Below are 16,223 nucleotides of genomic sequence, written 5' to 3' on the forward strand. Positions count from 1 at the left end.
TATTAGACCAAAAAGCTATCAAGTTTGCATGAGCCCATAAGGAAGTTAAGGACCATAAGAATCTACAGACATTCAGGTTGTCCAAAATCAAACAAGATAGAAGAACATGATCAGGCTATTACAGACTTAATGCAACAGGTTGAACAAGAATGGAATACCAATTACTTAATAAGGTTGATGATCTTGAGCACCATTCGAAACGGAACAAATTTAAAATTGTTGGTTTACCGAAATCTGTGAAAGGTCCGAGCTGTATAAATTCTTGAAAAGGAGACTTACTGTAGTCCTTAGATCTATTTGTGGATCTTCCAAATCTTATAATTGAAAGGACCCATAGCATGGGTCCATTTTGTGATGCCAAACATCCTTGCACACTAATTTTCTGCTGCTTGAACTTCACAGCATAATTTTTTTTTATTAGATTGTCCCGATTTGTAGATGACTACCTATTATTTCTTTCATCAACATCTTCTTATACTCCTTCTATTCTACAACAGATTAAAGGCCAGATGCACTAAGCTTCAAAAGTGATAAAATGGAGAGTGATAAACAGGCAGCCAATCAGCTCCTACCTGCCATAACACAGGCTGTATTTGAAAAATGTCAGGCAGCAGCTGATTGGTTGTTGGTGTATCACTCTCCATTTTATCACTTTTGAAGCTTAGTGCATCTGGCCCTAAGACATTCAGCTCTATTACAGGATATAAAGTAAATGTATCCAAATCTGAAATACTACTGCTTTCTATACCTGAACATGTGCTACCTTTGCGACAACATTCCCAGTTATCTCCTCTAAACTAAAATATATAGGTATTTATATAACTTGAATTAACCAAATGTACGCAGCTAATTACCCTCCTATAATAGAAAAAAAGTCCCATAAAATCCAAAACTGGATGCAGCTTCCATTGGGTGGCTATAATCAAATCAGTCTTAATTCCTAAATTTGCAGTTCAAATTATCCCATTCTTCTTATCTAAATCAGATGCCAAGAAATGTATAGTATTTCAATGTTTTTGTGAAATCAAAAGAAACCTAGAATAGCTGGAATCAACTAAAAATGAATGAGGATGTGGCTTTGCCCGATTCATACTTACTCATATGCAACGGCCTTTCGCTACATATCAGACTGGTGCCTTAAATCAATCAATTTTTTCCAATTGATTACTGGAAGAAGAATTAACCTTGCCTTATGCTGCTGCCTCTTTATTTCATTTGAAAAACCAGGTTTTACCTGATGGGATCAGATCCAACCTTTAAATTCCATTCCTAGAGTTTCTATTTTTTTTACTCTATGGGGAAACCTGGAATTTCTTCCTTCATTGTCGACATCCTTTTGCAAAGTCTGGATTAGAAAGGTATTTTGGCTATTCAAAATGTTTTTGATACTGATGAAAATCTCCTTTCATTTACCCAAATCCAAAATAAATATGATATAACAAAGACATTATATTAATAACAAAGTCATAAACTTGGACTATGAAAATCTACTGCATATCTGAAAATCTAACCCTTCTAACTCACTCTTTTCCCTAGCTGAAACTTTTAAATATAAATGCTTTCTTTATAATGATTTAATTTCCAAATAATATAATCTTTAATATGGTCCAAAGCAGGGCCGTAACTAGGGGGGGGCTGGGGGGTCACGCGCACCGGGCGCTGGAGGTGGGGGGCGCAATACTGTCACTGTCACTGTCCCTGAAGGGGTCCCCAAGGACGCGCTGTGCTGCGCCTGAACCCGGATGCGGGGTACCTGGCTGTCCTGTCTATGTGCCCCGCTCGGCGCTCAGTCACAGCCGCCTGTCACAATAGAGAATCTATTGAGTGACAGGCGGCTGTGACTATGAGCGCCAAGCGTTGCACAGCACCGCGCGGGGACTGGCCGGCTGATGGATGGAGGCGGACCACAGTGGACCCAGCGGTGGAGGCGGAGCAGCACTGTGTGACTGACTGCCTGCCTGGTAGTGCCTCCCCCTCCTGCTGTCGGGATTGACCACCCAGGGGACAGAGGAGGGACCCGGGCTTATATGCAGGCCTGTTCCAATGGCTGTGGTCGCGGGAATAGAGGTGCAGGAAAGCAGCCTCAGGCTCGGCCGGCACCTGGAGAGCGGCAGCCAGGGAACGCAGACTCGAGCAGCAGCCTCCAGCCCCTGGTAGGAACGAGACCAGCCTTCTCCCCACTTTCTCCACTTCCACCTGTCACCTCACCCCAGCAACCCAACCCTCTAACCCACCATCACCTCATGCCCTCTCACTCCCTCTTGCACCCTGTCAGCTCGCTCCCCATCAGCTCGGCCCCTTTCATTCCCATTGCCTCCAGCCCTCTTGCCCCCCTATAATCACACTCTGTCAGCTTACATCCCCCCCTTTGCATGCCCTGAGGATGTAAACCCCTGGCCCTGAGCATGTAAACCCCTGGCCCTGAGCATGTAAACCCCTGGCCCTGAGCATGTAAACCCCTGTCCCTGAGCATGTAAACCCCTGTCCCTGAGCATGTAAACCCCTGGCCCTGAGCATGTAACCCCTAACCCTGATCATGTAAACCCTAGCAATGTAGGTAATTGGCACTTATGTGGCATAATATATAACGGGCATTACCGTGTGTGGCATATTGTGTAATGGGCATTACGGTGTGTGCTATAATGTGTACTGGGCATTATGGTGTGTGCTATAATGTGTACTGGGCATTATGGTGTGTGCTATAATGTGTACTGGGCATTACGGTGTATGCTATAATGTGTACTGGGCATTACGGTGTGTGCTATAATGTGTACTGGGCAATATGGCGTGTGCTATAATGTGTACTGGGCATTACGGTTTGTGGTGTAATGTGCTCTGGGCATTACGGTTTGTTGTGTAATGTGCTCTGGGCATTACGGTGTGTGCTGGAATGTGTACTGGGCATTACGGTGTGCTCTATAATGTGAATTGATACTACTATATGACCACACCACTCCCCCCAAAAACAAAAACATGCCCTAAATTTTTAACGCGCGCCTACGGCGCGCACTGTCCCTGTTTGATGTCGCCCTTTTGCTGTCTGTAAGCACATAAATGGCTTCTGATTAATGTTTTTCTTTGTGTGCAAAACCAAATGCCAAATGTGTGCCTGCTTCTGAACAAAAAAAAAAAATTATATATATATATATATATATATATATATATATAATTTATTTTTTTTGGGGGGGGGGGGGGGGGGGCACTAAATGGATGTCTTGCCCCGGGCACCAGAAACCCTAGTTTCGGCCCTGTCCAAAGTATGGTTTTTTGGGGGACAGGGGAAAAGGACGGTCAGTCGCACAGGTTTATTTACAAATGTATTTCAGACAGGACCCTCATGGAAGTAGAATTATTCCTTTATATTTAGGAAGAGGGTGTGCTACCACTGGACATGGATCGAGGCTCAAGCAAAAAGGAGAAAAGGAAATGTCTTTCTGTGTGGTGCACCTCATGAGAAAAATAGCATAAAATTTAGCTTTTATTAACTTATATTAAAAGACAAAGAGGCGAAATATAGACAAAACAGTGAAACATAAAACACGGACAGTGTATTAAAAAGGATAAGCGAATTTATCCTCACTCAGTGTGGCCCAATTCCCCTGTGGTCCCCTTTAAGAGTTTGCAAATGGTGTTTCTTTTTTAATTAGAACCGTGCTGATAGGCAGTGAGTACCAGTATTGTGGGAGTACAACATGCTTTACTATATGTGCCCTGTCAGATTGGAGTTGTGTCCAGAAATCTGGAAATGCCTATCACCTTAAGCACTATGGCTTGGAAACTGTGTAACCAATATACCAATTAATCCCAGATAGTGTGGTATTAATTAGGGAGTTACAGAGGCCCCTCCAAAAAGCACACCAGTGTCTGAGCAATCACCATACAATTGGGACTGCAGATCTCCCCAGCCTGCGGTAGCCAATGAGGACTGCCACTCCTCTGGCACCCCGTGTTAGCCGGGGGTATAGAGATGATACACTGGTGGTTAACCCTTCAAGAGCTAAGGCATGCGGTGGCGTGTCAAATACAGCGCCGTCCGAGTTATTGCCCGCTCTAGAAGGTAAGGAGGAAGCTCATACACAGCGAGCAAGGCAGGCGGCAGCGTGTCAAATACAACGCTGTCCGTCTTATAGCCTGCTCCTAATAAATACAAGGTAGCGGCAAAAGTAAACAGAGACTATGGTGAGCGGCGGCGTGCCAAATACAACGCCGTCCGACTTAACACCAGCTCTGTAAAACAGCAAGCTGCAGCACAGACGTCTCACGCTGCAGCCTGAGACAATTAGTGAGCCCAGTGGAGACTGGCATTCACTCGGTCTAAAAATTAAACTAGACACAATCAAAATGCAGTATAAGTGGGGAGGGGAAGAGGGAATAAGACACTGAGGGTTAGGTCCTAACTGTGGTCCAAAGTATGGCCATCATGGGTTAATGTTTTTTTAGATTTCACATTTTACACGGATATTTAAACAAACACCTCCAATGCTTAAATGGGTCTCTACAGCTAAATGACAGGCAATCCATATTAAATTCATTAATAAAACTTTTATATCTCAAGCACAATGGAAACATAACTCAATCTGATTCAAGTTGTTGCCCAAAATGTTTTTATACTCACCGTTTTACCATAATATTTATTCTAAAATTCAATGATTTGGGGGCAAAATTAACAATTTTGTTCAATCTATAGTGGGTACCACTGTATTGGTCAGCTTTTGTACTAACAAATTATTAAAAACGGTCTCTAGCACTACTACCCTCCCATGTGCTGCCCTTTTTGACTATCTTGGTTAATCTAGCTAGGAAATTAATTTTTCAATGCAGGTTATCTAAAAAAAAAATCACCAAAGATAGAAATGTTTAAATTGTTAAATATTATCTACTTGGATAGAAGATCTGCTCTACAAGATATTGAAAAAGGAGTGAATAGATTGGATTTGAAATGGGAGATATATTTGAAATTTCTGCCAGATAATACCACTATGACAGTAATAAAAGTTTTTTAAAAATACTATGTGGTCCCTCCTGAGAAGTCTGACTTGACAGGTCCTCAAGAAACTAGGAAATGTTTCTTAAATTTGATTGCTGGATTCTCATTCTCATTGACGTATAAGTATATGACTTCCGACTCATTTGCAATGCATCCTTCTTGCTTTCCCTCCCCCTCTTTCTCCCCCCCCCCCCCCTTCATTTTTTTCTTACTTTTATCTACATTCCCCAAATACTTGATCTATTCTCCTTTCTTTTCGCTTATCTTTGATTCTATAAAATAAAAACATTTTTTTCTGGATAATTGCAATCCTGAATTAAACAATAAAATTGTTAAATAAAAAAATAGAAAAAGAGACAAACCGCTTAACAAACAAAACATTCTCATGTAGGGGGGGAGATTCTAGGCTGGCCCCAGCTGAGTAAATTAAAAAATACAAGTGTAAGTACCATAGAGCTACAAACATAGGATTCACTTAAGCATAACTGAACATGAATTTCTACTGGTCATAAACAATAAAATTATTGGTCACTGAAAGTTAGTGGACAAATGATATGATGAACATACTGAATCAATGATATTAAGCCCACGTGAAAAATTGAGAACAAATTGGTAAGTAACTGGGTTTCAAAAAGTAGTGGTTAAAGAATATTTAAATATAAGAAAGCTATCATCGTAATATATCCAAATGAGTATATAACTAAAGTGTGTATGTCCATAACACATATGGGGTTATTCAATCCTGGTCAAATTAGTGGTTTTGTCGAGATCCTCTTCTTTTCTGAAAGAAAAAGTAGTCATATTGCTTTCGCCTATTCATTGTTCTGTTTTTCCGACTGTCTAATCCATCTTGCCTGTTTTTGGTTTTCATTTCTATCGTTGGTCGAAATTCTTGTTCTCAACTTTTTTTACCATTTTGTCTAGTTAGAGTTTAGAAAAATGGCATTAACCTATTCAATGTGAAGTTGTCGATTCAGTTTAGACAGTTTTTAGTCATGATTAGGACAATTTGAACTATACAGTTTTTTTCTTCCGGCAGCCGTCTTTATTCATCAAAATCTTGATAGATTTGTATTCTCCAACCTCTTCTGGTCCTAGATGTGAATCTGGTTCCAGTTCTGAAGCTGGTTTTGGTACTGGCTCTGGTGCCGGTCCCCTACAGCTCCTATTACATAACTCCGAACATGACCCATTCCAGGAAGGACACAATGCTCTGTTTCTGGACTTCTCTTTTAATGTATGATTGCCATCACCTGTTCTAAGCAGGTTAATTGGTAAGAAAGGTATCTCAATACAGGTGATTGTAATCATAAATTAAGAAGGAAATGCAGGAATAGACCATTGTGTCCCTCCTGGAGTGGGTCATGTTGGGAGGTATGTATTACAGCATTGCAGTTCGACATACTGGCACCAAACCATACAGAGCAGGGATTTATAGAGAAACTGTCGAGGTGGGAAGGTGAGTTAGGGATGACTATTTTGCGCAACATTGGTCTAAATTCGACAGGAGACATTATGACAGTTTCAAACAGTAAATAGGGAGAAAACTCAACTGTCGAGTTAAGAATTGACAGGCAAACAAAACCAAGTCAAGTTGACAAATTAGAAGGTTATGACCAGGATTGAATACCTCCCCCTTGGTAAGGGAGGAAAAGGTTAGTTTCCCATGCAATCATAGCTGGAATCACGAGGAATGAGTCTGTATCAGCAAAGTAAAATCTTTGATGGAAGATCCAGAAAAGATGCGAAGGCGAGCCGGGAAGATAAGAACTAATTTTTAATTGTTCTTGGCTAAGTGGGAGCATAGCGGTGTACATTCCTTTTGAGCATGAATGAGGAAATGGAACCAAACTTTATATATTTTATGATTATTCATCAGATGTGGATCTGATGAATAATCATAAAATATATAAAGTTTGGTTCCATTTCAAGTTGTCACACTGGTGTCTAGATGCTGACCAAATGGTGTTCTTATGAAAATAAATAAGGTAACTGAAGATTACTGCACACGGTCTACTATCTGGGGAGTCATGCTGCAGGCCAATCCGACATGCCCATTTACTACCATTGCTAGGACTTGAATCTGCAGCATTGCCGGCAAGGTTGATTGTAGGAATGTGATAAGGGCTGGTCCTTTAATGGATTTAGGCAAACAGCTGATCCGAAGATTATTTCTTCTCAATTGTTTCTCAAGATGGTCTATCTTGTTTATGATTTGATAATGTAAATCGGCTACATAATGAGAAATTTCTCCCAAGCATTCACCTTCTTAGTAATACCCCTTTTACACCAAAATCCCTGGTCGGACCCTGGTCTTTGAACATGGGAGTTTCCAGGGTTGGACCCAGCTTCATACCCCATTTACACAGCACTGTGACCCAGGTCGGACCCAGGTCTGCACCGTTTACACTGAACCTGGGTCAGCACTGCTTTTCCCTATGGATGACATTAAAAATGTCCGTTTTAGGATAAACTGCCATCCAACTTTCCCTCAATGATTTAAAATAAAAATGAAAAGACATGACAAAGTAGCACTGAAAAATGTTGTTTTTTTTATTTAGTAAAATATTTTTCAAAAGTTGTATTCACTGCTCAAGCACACATAGTGGTGTAAAAGTGCAGCATCACCCATGTGCTCTCCCCAGCCCCTTCCACTGCAGCAGCAGACCGAATCTCCCATGTGCTCCCCCCCCCCCCCCAAAAAAAAATATAATAATAATATAAATTATACTGCATCCAATTATCCAATTATGATTTATGTGTGCACTGCCCGTATCCTTCCTGCTGTCTTTTGCCACTGCAGCGCACTGTGGAAAGGCGTCCAGCACTTCTGGTATCCTTTCAGCACTACCCAGATGTCCCAACCTGGGTTGGTACCATTTACACCGCCCACGACCCAGGTCCAACCAGTGTTCAACCCTGGTCAGGACCTGGGTAGGAGACCAGTGTTACTGGACCTGGGTTGACCCCTTTTACACCAACGCTGACCTGGGTCCGACCTGGGTTATTTCTTGGTGTAAAAGGGGTATTAATTGCTTTATTTGTGATTTAAAATCCTGTACTGCCCATGTCATTTTGGCAGTATGTGAATCCAGCATTGGACCAAAAGTATCTTGGATTGCTCTCTCTAGGTAAGTTTTTGTCATGGGACCCTCTGATGGAGAAATTGTAGGCAAAAGGGGAGGGGTGGAATCAGGCTGAGAATTAGAGGGGCTGGGGAGAACCTCTACACTTACATACATACATACCTCCCACTGTCCAGATTTTCTCGGGACAGTCACATTTTTCTGTGACTGTCCCGCCCAGAGCCAGCAGTATACCACGGTGGGGGAGGGATCAGTCATCCCTGCTACCCACTGCTCTGCTTAGCAAGTTAAGTCACACTGGCCTCTAGCTACGGACCAAATGGTGTTCTTATGAAAATAGTTAAGGCATCTGAAGATTAGCAGACCAGCAATTAGTAGAGCAGTGGGGTTTATATGCTGTGCGCATGGGGACAGGGAGCATGGCCAGTAGCACAGAGATCTGGCCATGCCCCCAAGGCAGTAAAATGGGGGCTTGGCCCCTTATTGGGAGTCCACAGCTCTGCGGCGCCCAGAGTACATATTTCCAAATTTGGGAGGTATGTACATACAGTATGCTATGTCGGCCATATTGGATTCCTCCTTCACCTTAACAGCCTTCAATCTGCTATTCTGCCAGGGCTGGTGCGGCAAGGGAGCAAACCATCAGGTGTAGATGATGTTCCACTGCAGTATGCGGCATCTGGGTGTGTGGGTCCACAATGCAGCGTGCAACCTGGGGCTACCACAGAGCTCAGGCTGCTGCAGCCGCACTCATTGGAGCTGAAACCGGAAGTATAGACTCATTTTTAATGGTTATCACTGTATGACCAGCATAATCATAGTAGTATGCACAGCACAAAGAAAGGGTGCTCTTTTTTATATATACCACAATACAAAGGAAGCATAGTATTAGCAATGTATGATTACAGTACATATACATTTACTTTGAAAATAATGTGTTTTTTAATAAAAACATTCCTGTAATGGGGAAAAAATTTACTTTAAAAAAAGAAAAAAAAAATCACGTTTGTGCATTTGATAGTACACATCCGCCCTGATTCTGGTTGACTCAGTAAACTGTAAATCTCGCAGCTTACTGAGTCCCAGAGGGTACACTCTGCCGCATTGCCACCTCCACCCCCCTCTCGGGTGTATCCCCTTGCAACCATGTGAGGGCAGCCTGCATGTCCTGCTGGCGAATCATTCTATGGTCACCAACCAGCTTATGATTTCTTCAGGCCACTGAAATACAAGTCAGTGAATATGGACTTATATTTGCCCATGAAACACTGGGCATACCCATGAGTGACACCCGGGCCTGCCGCGAACGGCACAGTGATTTTGTAAATCACCACAGACGTTTGCATAGTGGACTTCCACGTGCGCATGCGCAATGCATCAACCATCGGAACAGGGCCGAATTCAGCCCCGTCTGAATGGAACAGAATGACCCCATTGTCCTCATGTTCTGCCTTGCATCATCATCACCTAAAACACGTTGCTCAGCATACATGCCTAGAACACATTCACTGTTTGATATACAGGTATGCACAGAACTACACATTTGCAAATTACAAATGTAAAATGAAGCAGCATTTTTGCTGTTGTTTAAATCACATTTTTATTTCCATTCACTAAACCTTTCCAACAATAGGCTTTCACCATGCACTCTGTTACTTTTAAAATGAAGTTTCCATTTGTAAGATTAACAAAACGGTTTATAAAATAGAACATACATATGCCTTATTCAGTTACATAAAGGAGATCATTAGCACACACTGCATGCAGAAATTCCATATGAAATCAATTTGCTTTAGCACTCACAGGGCCAGATGTGTCAAGCTTCAAATAGTGATAAAACGGAGAGTGATCAACAAATCAGCTCCTACCTATCATTTTTCAAACCCAGCCTCCTACAGCTAGGAGCTGATTGGCTTGTTGTGGATCACTCTTTTTAATAATTTTTGAAGCTTGATACAGCTAGTCCTTAATTGGTAAATTGTTTACAAAAAATAAAATTTTATTTTTAAATCAAGCCAAAAAACGTAAAAAAAAAAAAAGTAAGTATTTTAGTGAGAAAAACAACATGCCATGGGGTATCTAGTACACCTCATCTGTCTTCACAAATTGCCTCTCCATGCCTGGGTGTGTAGGCCCCCTATACAGAATTACTCACGTCTCACATCGATAGTATATTTCCACCACTTCCACAATGGCAATAATTACCAGTTCTGCACTTGTACAGAATAAAAATATAAAATAAATCCATCCATCTGGCAGCAGTTGTATCCCATGCAGATATGCTAGGTCAGTGGTTAACAGTGATGCCAAGAGAGGGGGTACTAATTACCCGGGCTCAGGTCTGATGTAGGGACGCATTGGGGCCCCCATTATCTGGCAGTAGCTCTTCTCAACCCAACACATGAGGCTCTGTGCTGGGATGCAGTGTGGCCTGGGAGGTGCTTAAAGTACAATTTTATTTTAGATTTTATAATAAGGGTGCACGGCCTCACCTCATACATTTAGGCCACACCAATAAAATGTGCCTGGACCAGGCTCTCTACTGCCCTGGTTAACATAGATTAGCACTGGGGTAGCCAACCCTAGTCCTCGAGAGCTACCAACAGTGTATGTTTTGCAGGTCTCCTCACAGAATCACAAGTGAGCTAATTAGCTCCATCTGTGTTTCTTTTAAAATGTGTCAGTGATTAATGTGTGCAGCTGTGCAGCAGCTAGGTTGTCTGGAAAATGTGAACTGTTGGTAGCTCTCGAGGGCTAGGGTTGGCTACCACTGGATTAGCACATAGCATCCACAAAGCAATTATCTCCAATGATACAACCCACTCTTGTGCAGTCACTTGAGCCAAGAAACGCCTTAATTGTATAATTGAAGGCTTCAGCAGTAGTAGGCATGTTACCTTAAACAAATAGTATCAATTTATAAAAACAAAATATCAGCGCTTTGTAATAGGCTGAAGTTGTAACAGTCTATCTGGTTGGCTGGTTGAAATAACGGTCACTTTGAAAAGTTGAACACATTCTTGAAAGTATAAATACTATGGAGGTCTATTCATGAAGCAGTGAAAAAAAAAGGGATTAGAGAAGTGGGTCAATGGAAAAGTTGCCTATGGCAACCAATCTACTTAGAGGCAACAATTATTAAATGCATGCTATAAATTTATACATAGCCGCTTATGGGTTGTCATGGGTAACTTACCCACTGGCTCACTTTTCCACTCTTTACATTGCTTCATGAATAGACTATATATGTAAAACACAATATATATATATTGCTGGCAAGGGAAAGAAAACATGGTTTGTATACAATTGTGGAGTGGCACCCTTAGAAGTAGGTTCTCTACATACCTCAGTTGGCGTCACCAGTATTAACACAAAAGTCCATGTAAAAAATTATTTCTTTATTAAAAGTCTTTCTTTTCAGTAAAAATGTTCAATGATGACATTTGTTGTACAATTGAAATAAGACGTGTTGCATCACCCAACACATTTCGTCCCCTAGGTGACTTCTTCAGGGTTTTAGCTAGAATAGTTTGGTAATCTTCATGGTAAATGTGACGTTATGGATCCACGATTGTTCTGGATATCCAAGTACTATACACTCTGGTTTTAGTTAGCAGATATACTGATAAGGTGGTTCTATGGCCGCAAAACGTATTGGTGTATGAGGGCTTGATTCCTCATTTAAGTTAAGAATAATTAAAATGCCAATTATTTCCGTAAGGAAGGGTCCCACAGGAAAACGGCTTCAATGAGCCCAAATGAGGTTAGCTGCTGAAATGGATCAATAGTATACAAACATTCTATAGGTGCCCAATTGGTCACCAATTATCTCACAGCCAGGAGGAGTGTTCTCTTGATCATTTTCAGCAAGAATCTTATATACATAGAAGTATACATATACTATTGAACAAATACGCTATGCGATTTGGACCAGATTCCGGCAGTGCGGACCAAGAGATAGGGTGAAATTGGCCCATAATCGCATGTGCATAACATCTGATCCAATATGCATCGGACTGGAGTCGGAGGTCGGGCGTACTGCATGTCCGAACTCTGAGTCGAACCCTCTACCGGTGGTGGGGAACTGGATCACATGCAGAAGGATCTCCGAGAGCGGCTCAAGGGGGATCAGATGTGACCTCTCCCCTCGGAAAGTCACATAATATATGGGGGCCTTTAAACGCACTGCAGGGAACTATTCAGAGCACAACATTTCTGATATTTATTTTTAAAAGAAAAAGTAATTCTTATCTTCATTTTCCTTTTCAATCTTATTATCGGATCACTTAATTTATAGTCAAAGATTAACTATAAATATATAAATTTGCTTTCTTTTTATTAGAACTTTTTTCTCTCGGTGCTGCAGGTATTTTTTGCCAAGAGCCTGGGAGAATGATATAAACCAAAAACTGCCCAACTTCGTGCAATGATAATTACATTATGAAGGCAGAGAGCCCTCCTCTATTATATACATAAGCAGTCTTGTGAAAAGCCAATGGAAACAGTTACTGCCAATATGCACAGAGGAAATGTGACAGTCCTGACCCATGTGCTTGTGTACACTAATCTTCAACACAAATACAGACACATCTGCAGTTATTGCTCTCAAGTTTTTATTCTTCATTCATCACATACAATCCTTGCTCAGTAACCCTAACCCTTTTCATATTAAAAATTATAGTCACCACCAGAAATGTGGACACTTAAGCCCAGGTCAGTATCACATTAATAATATGGGACGTGCCTTTCATGAAAATGACCTGCAGCCATGTCATGGTTCACATAGGTGTATACCACTCGCTAAGAATATGCCTCTAAAACTGTAGTGCCAGCTAGTGATAATACGAATGATGTCCCTCCTTCAATACGATGATCTCTAGATTGCTTCATGCAGTCAGTTTCTCAGGGGCTTCTCTAGCAGATGCAGATTGTTGTGGGATGCATTTGGCGTAACGGTATTCAAGGATGCCGGCAGTGGAAATCTGGAACTCTGACACCACTCACAAAGCAGAGGGCACGCTCCTGACTGTCAGCATAGTGAACTTAAAGTATGCCGGGGATAGTTAGGGTAGGCATTAAAACGGAGGGTTAGAGTGAGGCCTTAAGAGCATACAGTTAGATTCGGGGGGTGATAAAGTGCAGCTACGGAGGGTTAATGGGTAGCATAACAGTGTTGCTACTGTTGGCCTTCTGGGCCCCAGCCAGTCTGGGCAGTAAGGCATGCCGTACCAATATGCCGTACCCAGCCCAGTACTAGTCTTCCCACTCAAACACCACTTCTTCAGTCAGCATTTGGAGACAGCATTACTAAGTTGCCAACAGAGCCCCAGTAAAAGTGATTGCATGTAACACCCAGAGTCCCTGGCTAGAAGGAGAAACATTAGTAAAATATTTTAACCTAGGGGTAGTGTTTCTTTAATATAAAACAGATGTAATTTCATGAAAACCAAAAATAATTGTGATGACCTTTCCAACAGAAATGATTTGCAGTCTGCAATTATTTTAGAAATCAATGTTCCATTAATAGGCTATGAATGAATTTAAATGACAGCGCATAGGACCCACTTATTGCATACTGCCTCATGTCAAAGTACCTAGGAGTACCAGAAACCGGCATCACACAGAAAAAATCCTGCTTCACATATGTACAATATAAGAAATTAATTCATTCTGGACCCACTCACAGGGCTGTATCATGGTTTTTAAAACTTTTCTTTGGCCAGAAGATGAACAACTTATTTGGTAAGATCCATCTGCTTGTGATTTCAGAGTGAGAGGTATAATACATTTTCATCAGGTGCGCTTATTTTGTACTCTGCAGAAAGCACTCATTAAGTTTGCTTAACACAGTCAATTACGACACACAAAAAATAGCAAACTTTATCTAGACTTTTTTAATCAAAAAAAGCTGAATCGCCATTGGCCTCGAATCATTTTGAAAATATAAAAGCCAGGAAATCCTTTTCTTTTTCAGTCAACGGAGAAGTTGGCCATTACTTTGTTCACAGTGTCAGTTACTGTTTTGGGAGGAGATCAACTCTTGCGAGATGAAGCGTCTCAGACGTTCCAGATATTGACTGTACAATTCAATGTCGTTATGCCCAGCACCTTCTACCCACAAAGGCTCCACCGTTTTGGGACAACGCTCATAAAGTGCTAGCCCATGGGAAAAATCAATTACTTCATCTTCTGTCCCATGTATTATCAACACTGGAGATGTGATCTTTGAAACCTTTTCGATACTGAAAAGAACAGAAATATTTGAAAATTGATTAACTGTTTTCCATGTATGTATGTATGTATGTATGTATGTATGTATGTATGTATGTATGTATGTATGTATGTATGTATGTATGTACATACATATCTATCTCTATAGATTTCATTCTAGCACCCGCTATCTTTGACAACCCATGCAGTTCCTCTTCCCTGCCAGGGTGTCGCTGCCTGCTGTAGTGCTTCTAGCACAGTATGTTCTGTATATCAGCACTGATATGCAAACCAGACCTGTGCTAAAAACACCACAGCAGACAGCGACACCCCAGGCAGGGAAGAGGAACTGCATGGGTTGTCGAAGATAGCAGGTTCTAGAATGAACACATTTATTTATTTCACACACATACAGCATATGAGAATGTGGAATACTATCTAAAATGATCTTTCAATAGTTAAAAGAATACATGAAAAAAAGGTAGGGGGTGAATATCCTTACAAAGAATTAAGGATCAAAAACAGTCTAATTTATTCCAAAAGGGTATAAAAGAGGCATACTAAGGGCTGTTTCACACGTTCCGGCTTACGCTTCTTGGCCGGCTGACGAAACCCCACACGGCTAAAAAGCTGTGCCATACACAGTAGTTAACAATTGACAGGATTGTGCACATTCACAGCGGTTGTAGCTGGATGTCACCACTGGAAAGGATGGCTGCCGGGCTGTGGCCATCCTGACCATTGTTTTTCTGGGGAGCGCTCCCTAGGAAAAAAAAAAAAACACCACTGGGTCCCCAGGTCCGGGCAGCGCCCCTGAACCGTGCATCAGACGCTGCCCAGCCCCCCGGCAACCGGCATGATGATGCCGCACAGTCATAGACTGTCACACAGCCAGGGGGGGGGGGAGACTGAAGGGGATGTGCCGCAGAGCAGCTGGGCAGCGTTAAAGCTGATTTCAGCCATCAGCTTAGACCGGCTCTGACCAGCGGTAATTCCAAGAATTTTCCAGGCTGCCAGTCTGGGCAGTAAGGCATAGGCTGGAAAATTCTCAGGATTACCAGTGAAGGGGTTAAACAAAGAGTTAGCTAAGTTAGGGCTTGAGGGGTGCACATGCAAATTCAGGTTGTAGAATTATAAGAAATTGATTTGCCCTTTGTAGAAATGCATATTTCCCTATGCTAGGGTAAGTTATGTGTAAAGTCCAGACAACCAGAAATTTTATAAAAGTGGTAACCTTATCACAAAGCAAGCATGGTTATAGTGTTTGCCAGTGGACTAGGGTTTAGCACTGCATGGATACCTAAATATTGTTTTATTGACACAGATAAGTAAAGAAAGGACAAAATATACAGTGTGATACATTGTGATATTTGGTCACATTGCTGTGAGAATTTGAGCATTTTTGTAGAACTACATAGAAGGCTTTCTCTAGGAGTCTGATCACCTTACAGTATACAAATTATTTCAATAACATTGTAAACACAGCCCTATGGCACTTACTTTGGGAAGGCATCAAAACAGTAGGTTTTCTTAGTGTCAGGAAATGCCACTCTCATGCCAGACGTTAGTGGCGAGTGTAGAATTACAGCTGCACACTCATAACGAGATGCCAGGTCCACTGTTGGAACTGTACCGATGCTCTGTCCATACAGCAGGATGTTCTCAGGGCAGATCCCATAACTAGGAAACATAAAAGGGTAGCTCACTTTAGGATCTGGTACAGGTATTAAAATAAGATATGCAGAAAAACTATTTTTGATATGTAGGATTTATTTTGAGTTTGTTAGTCAGATTAGTTGACTTATTCTTATTGTTCTTGATAAAAGTGCTTTGGGAGCTGAAACGTTGAATATTAAGATATTTGAGTTATTTGTTCTAATTCCTGAGTGAGTGAGAGAGACACACACAAAGAGGGATTCGCCTCTATTATATATAAGTTC

At 41.5% G+C, this 16,223-nt stretch overlaps 1 protein-coding gene across 1 annotated transcript in view; it reads right to left on the reverse strand.

The window, feature by feature from the left end:
* Nucleotides 1–11,456: 11,456 nt before the first annotated feature.
* ABHD17A (abhydrolase domain containing 17A, depalmitoylase) overlaps nucleotides 11,457–16,223 on the reverse strand; it is a 35,056-nt gene continuing 30,289 nt past the window's right edge. The window contains exons 3-4 of the mRNA XM_083179429.1: nucleotides 15,784–15,963; nucleotides 11,457–14,315 (exon numbers count right to left, since the gene is read on the reverse strand). Coding sequence (XP_083035555.1) covers nucleotides 14,084–14,315; nucleotides 15,784–15,963 — 412 coding nt within the window. The 3' untranslated portion in view covers nucleotides 11,457–14,083. The remainder of the gene's footprint in view (nucleotides 14,316–15,783; nucleotides 15,964–16,223) is intronic.

Source organism: Crinia signifera, chromosome 1 (assembly GCF_055691185.1).
Source record: "Crinia signifera chromosome 1, ASM5569118v1, whole genome shotgun sequence".
NCBI classification, from domain to species: domain Eukaryota; kingdom Metazoa; phylum Chordata; class Amphibia; order Anura; family Myobatrachidae; genus Crinia; species Crinia signifera.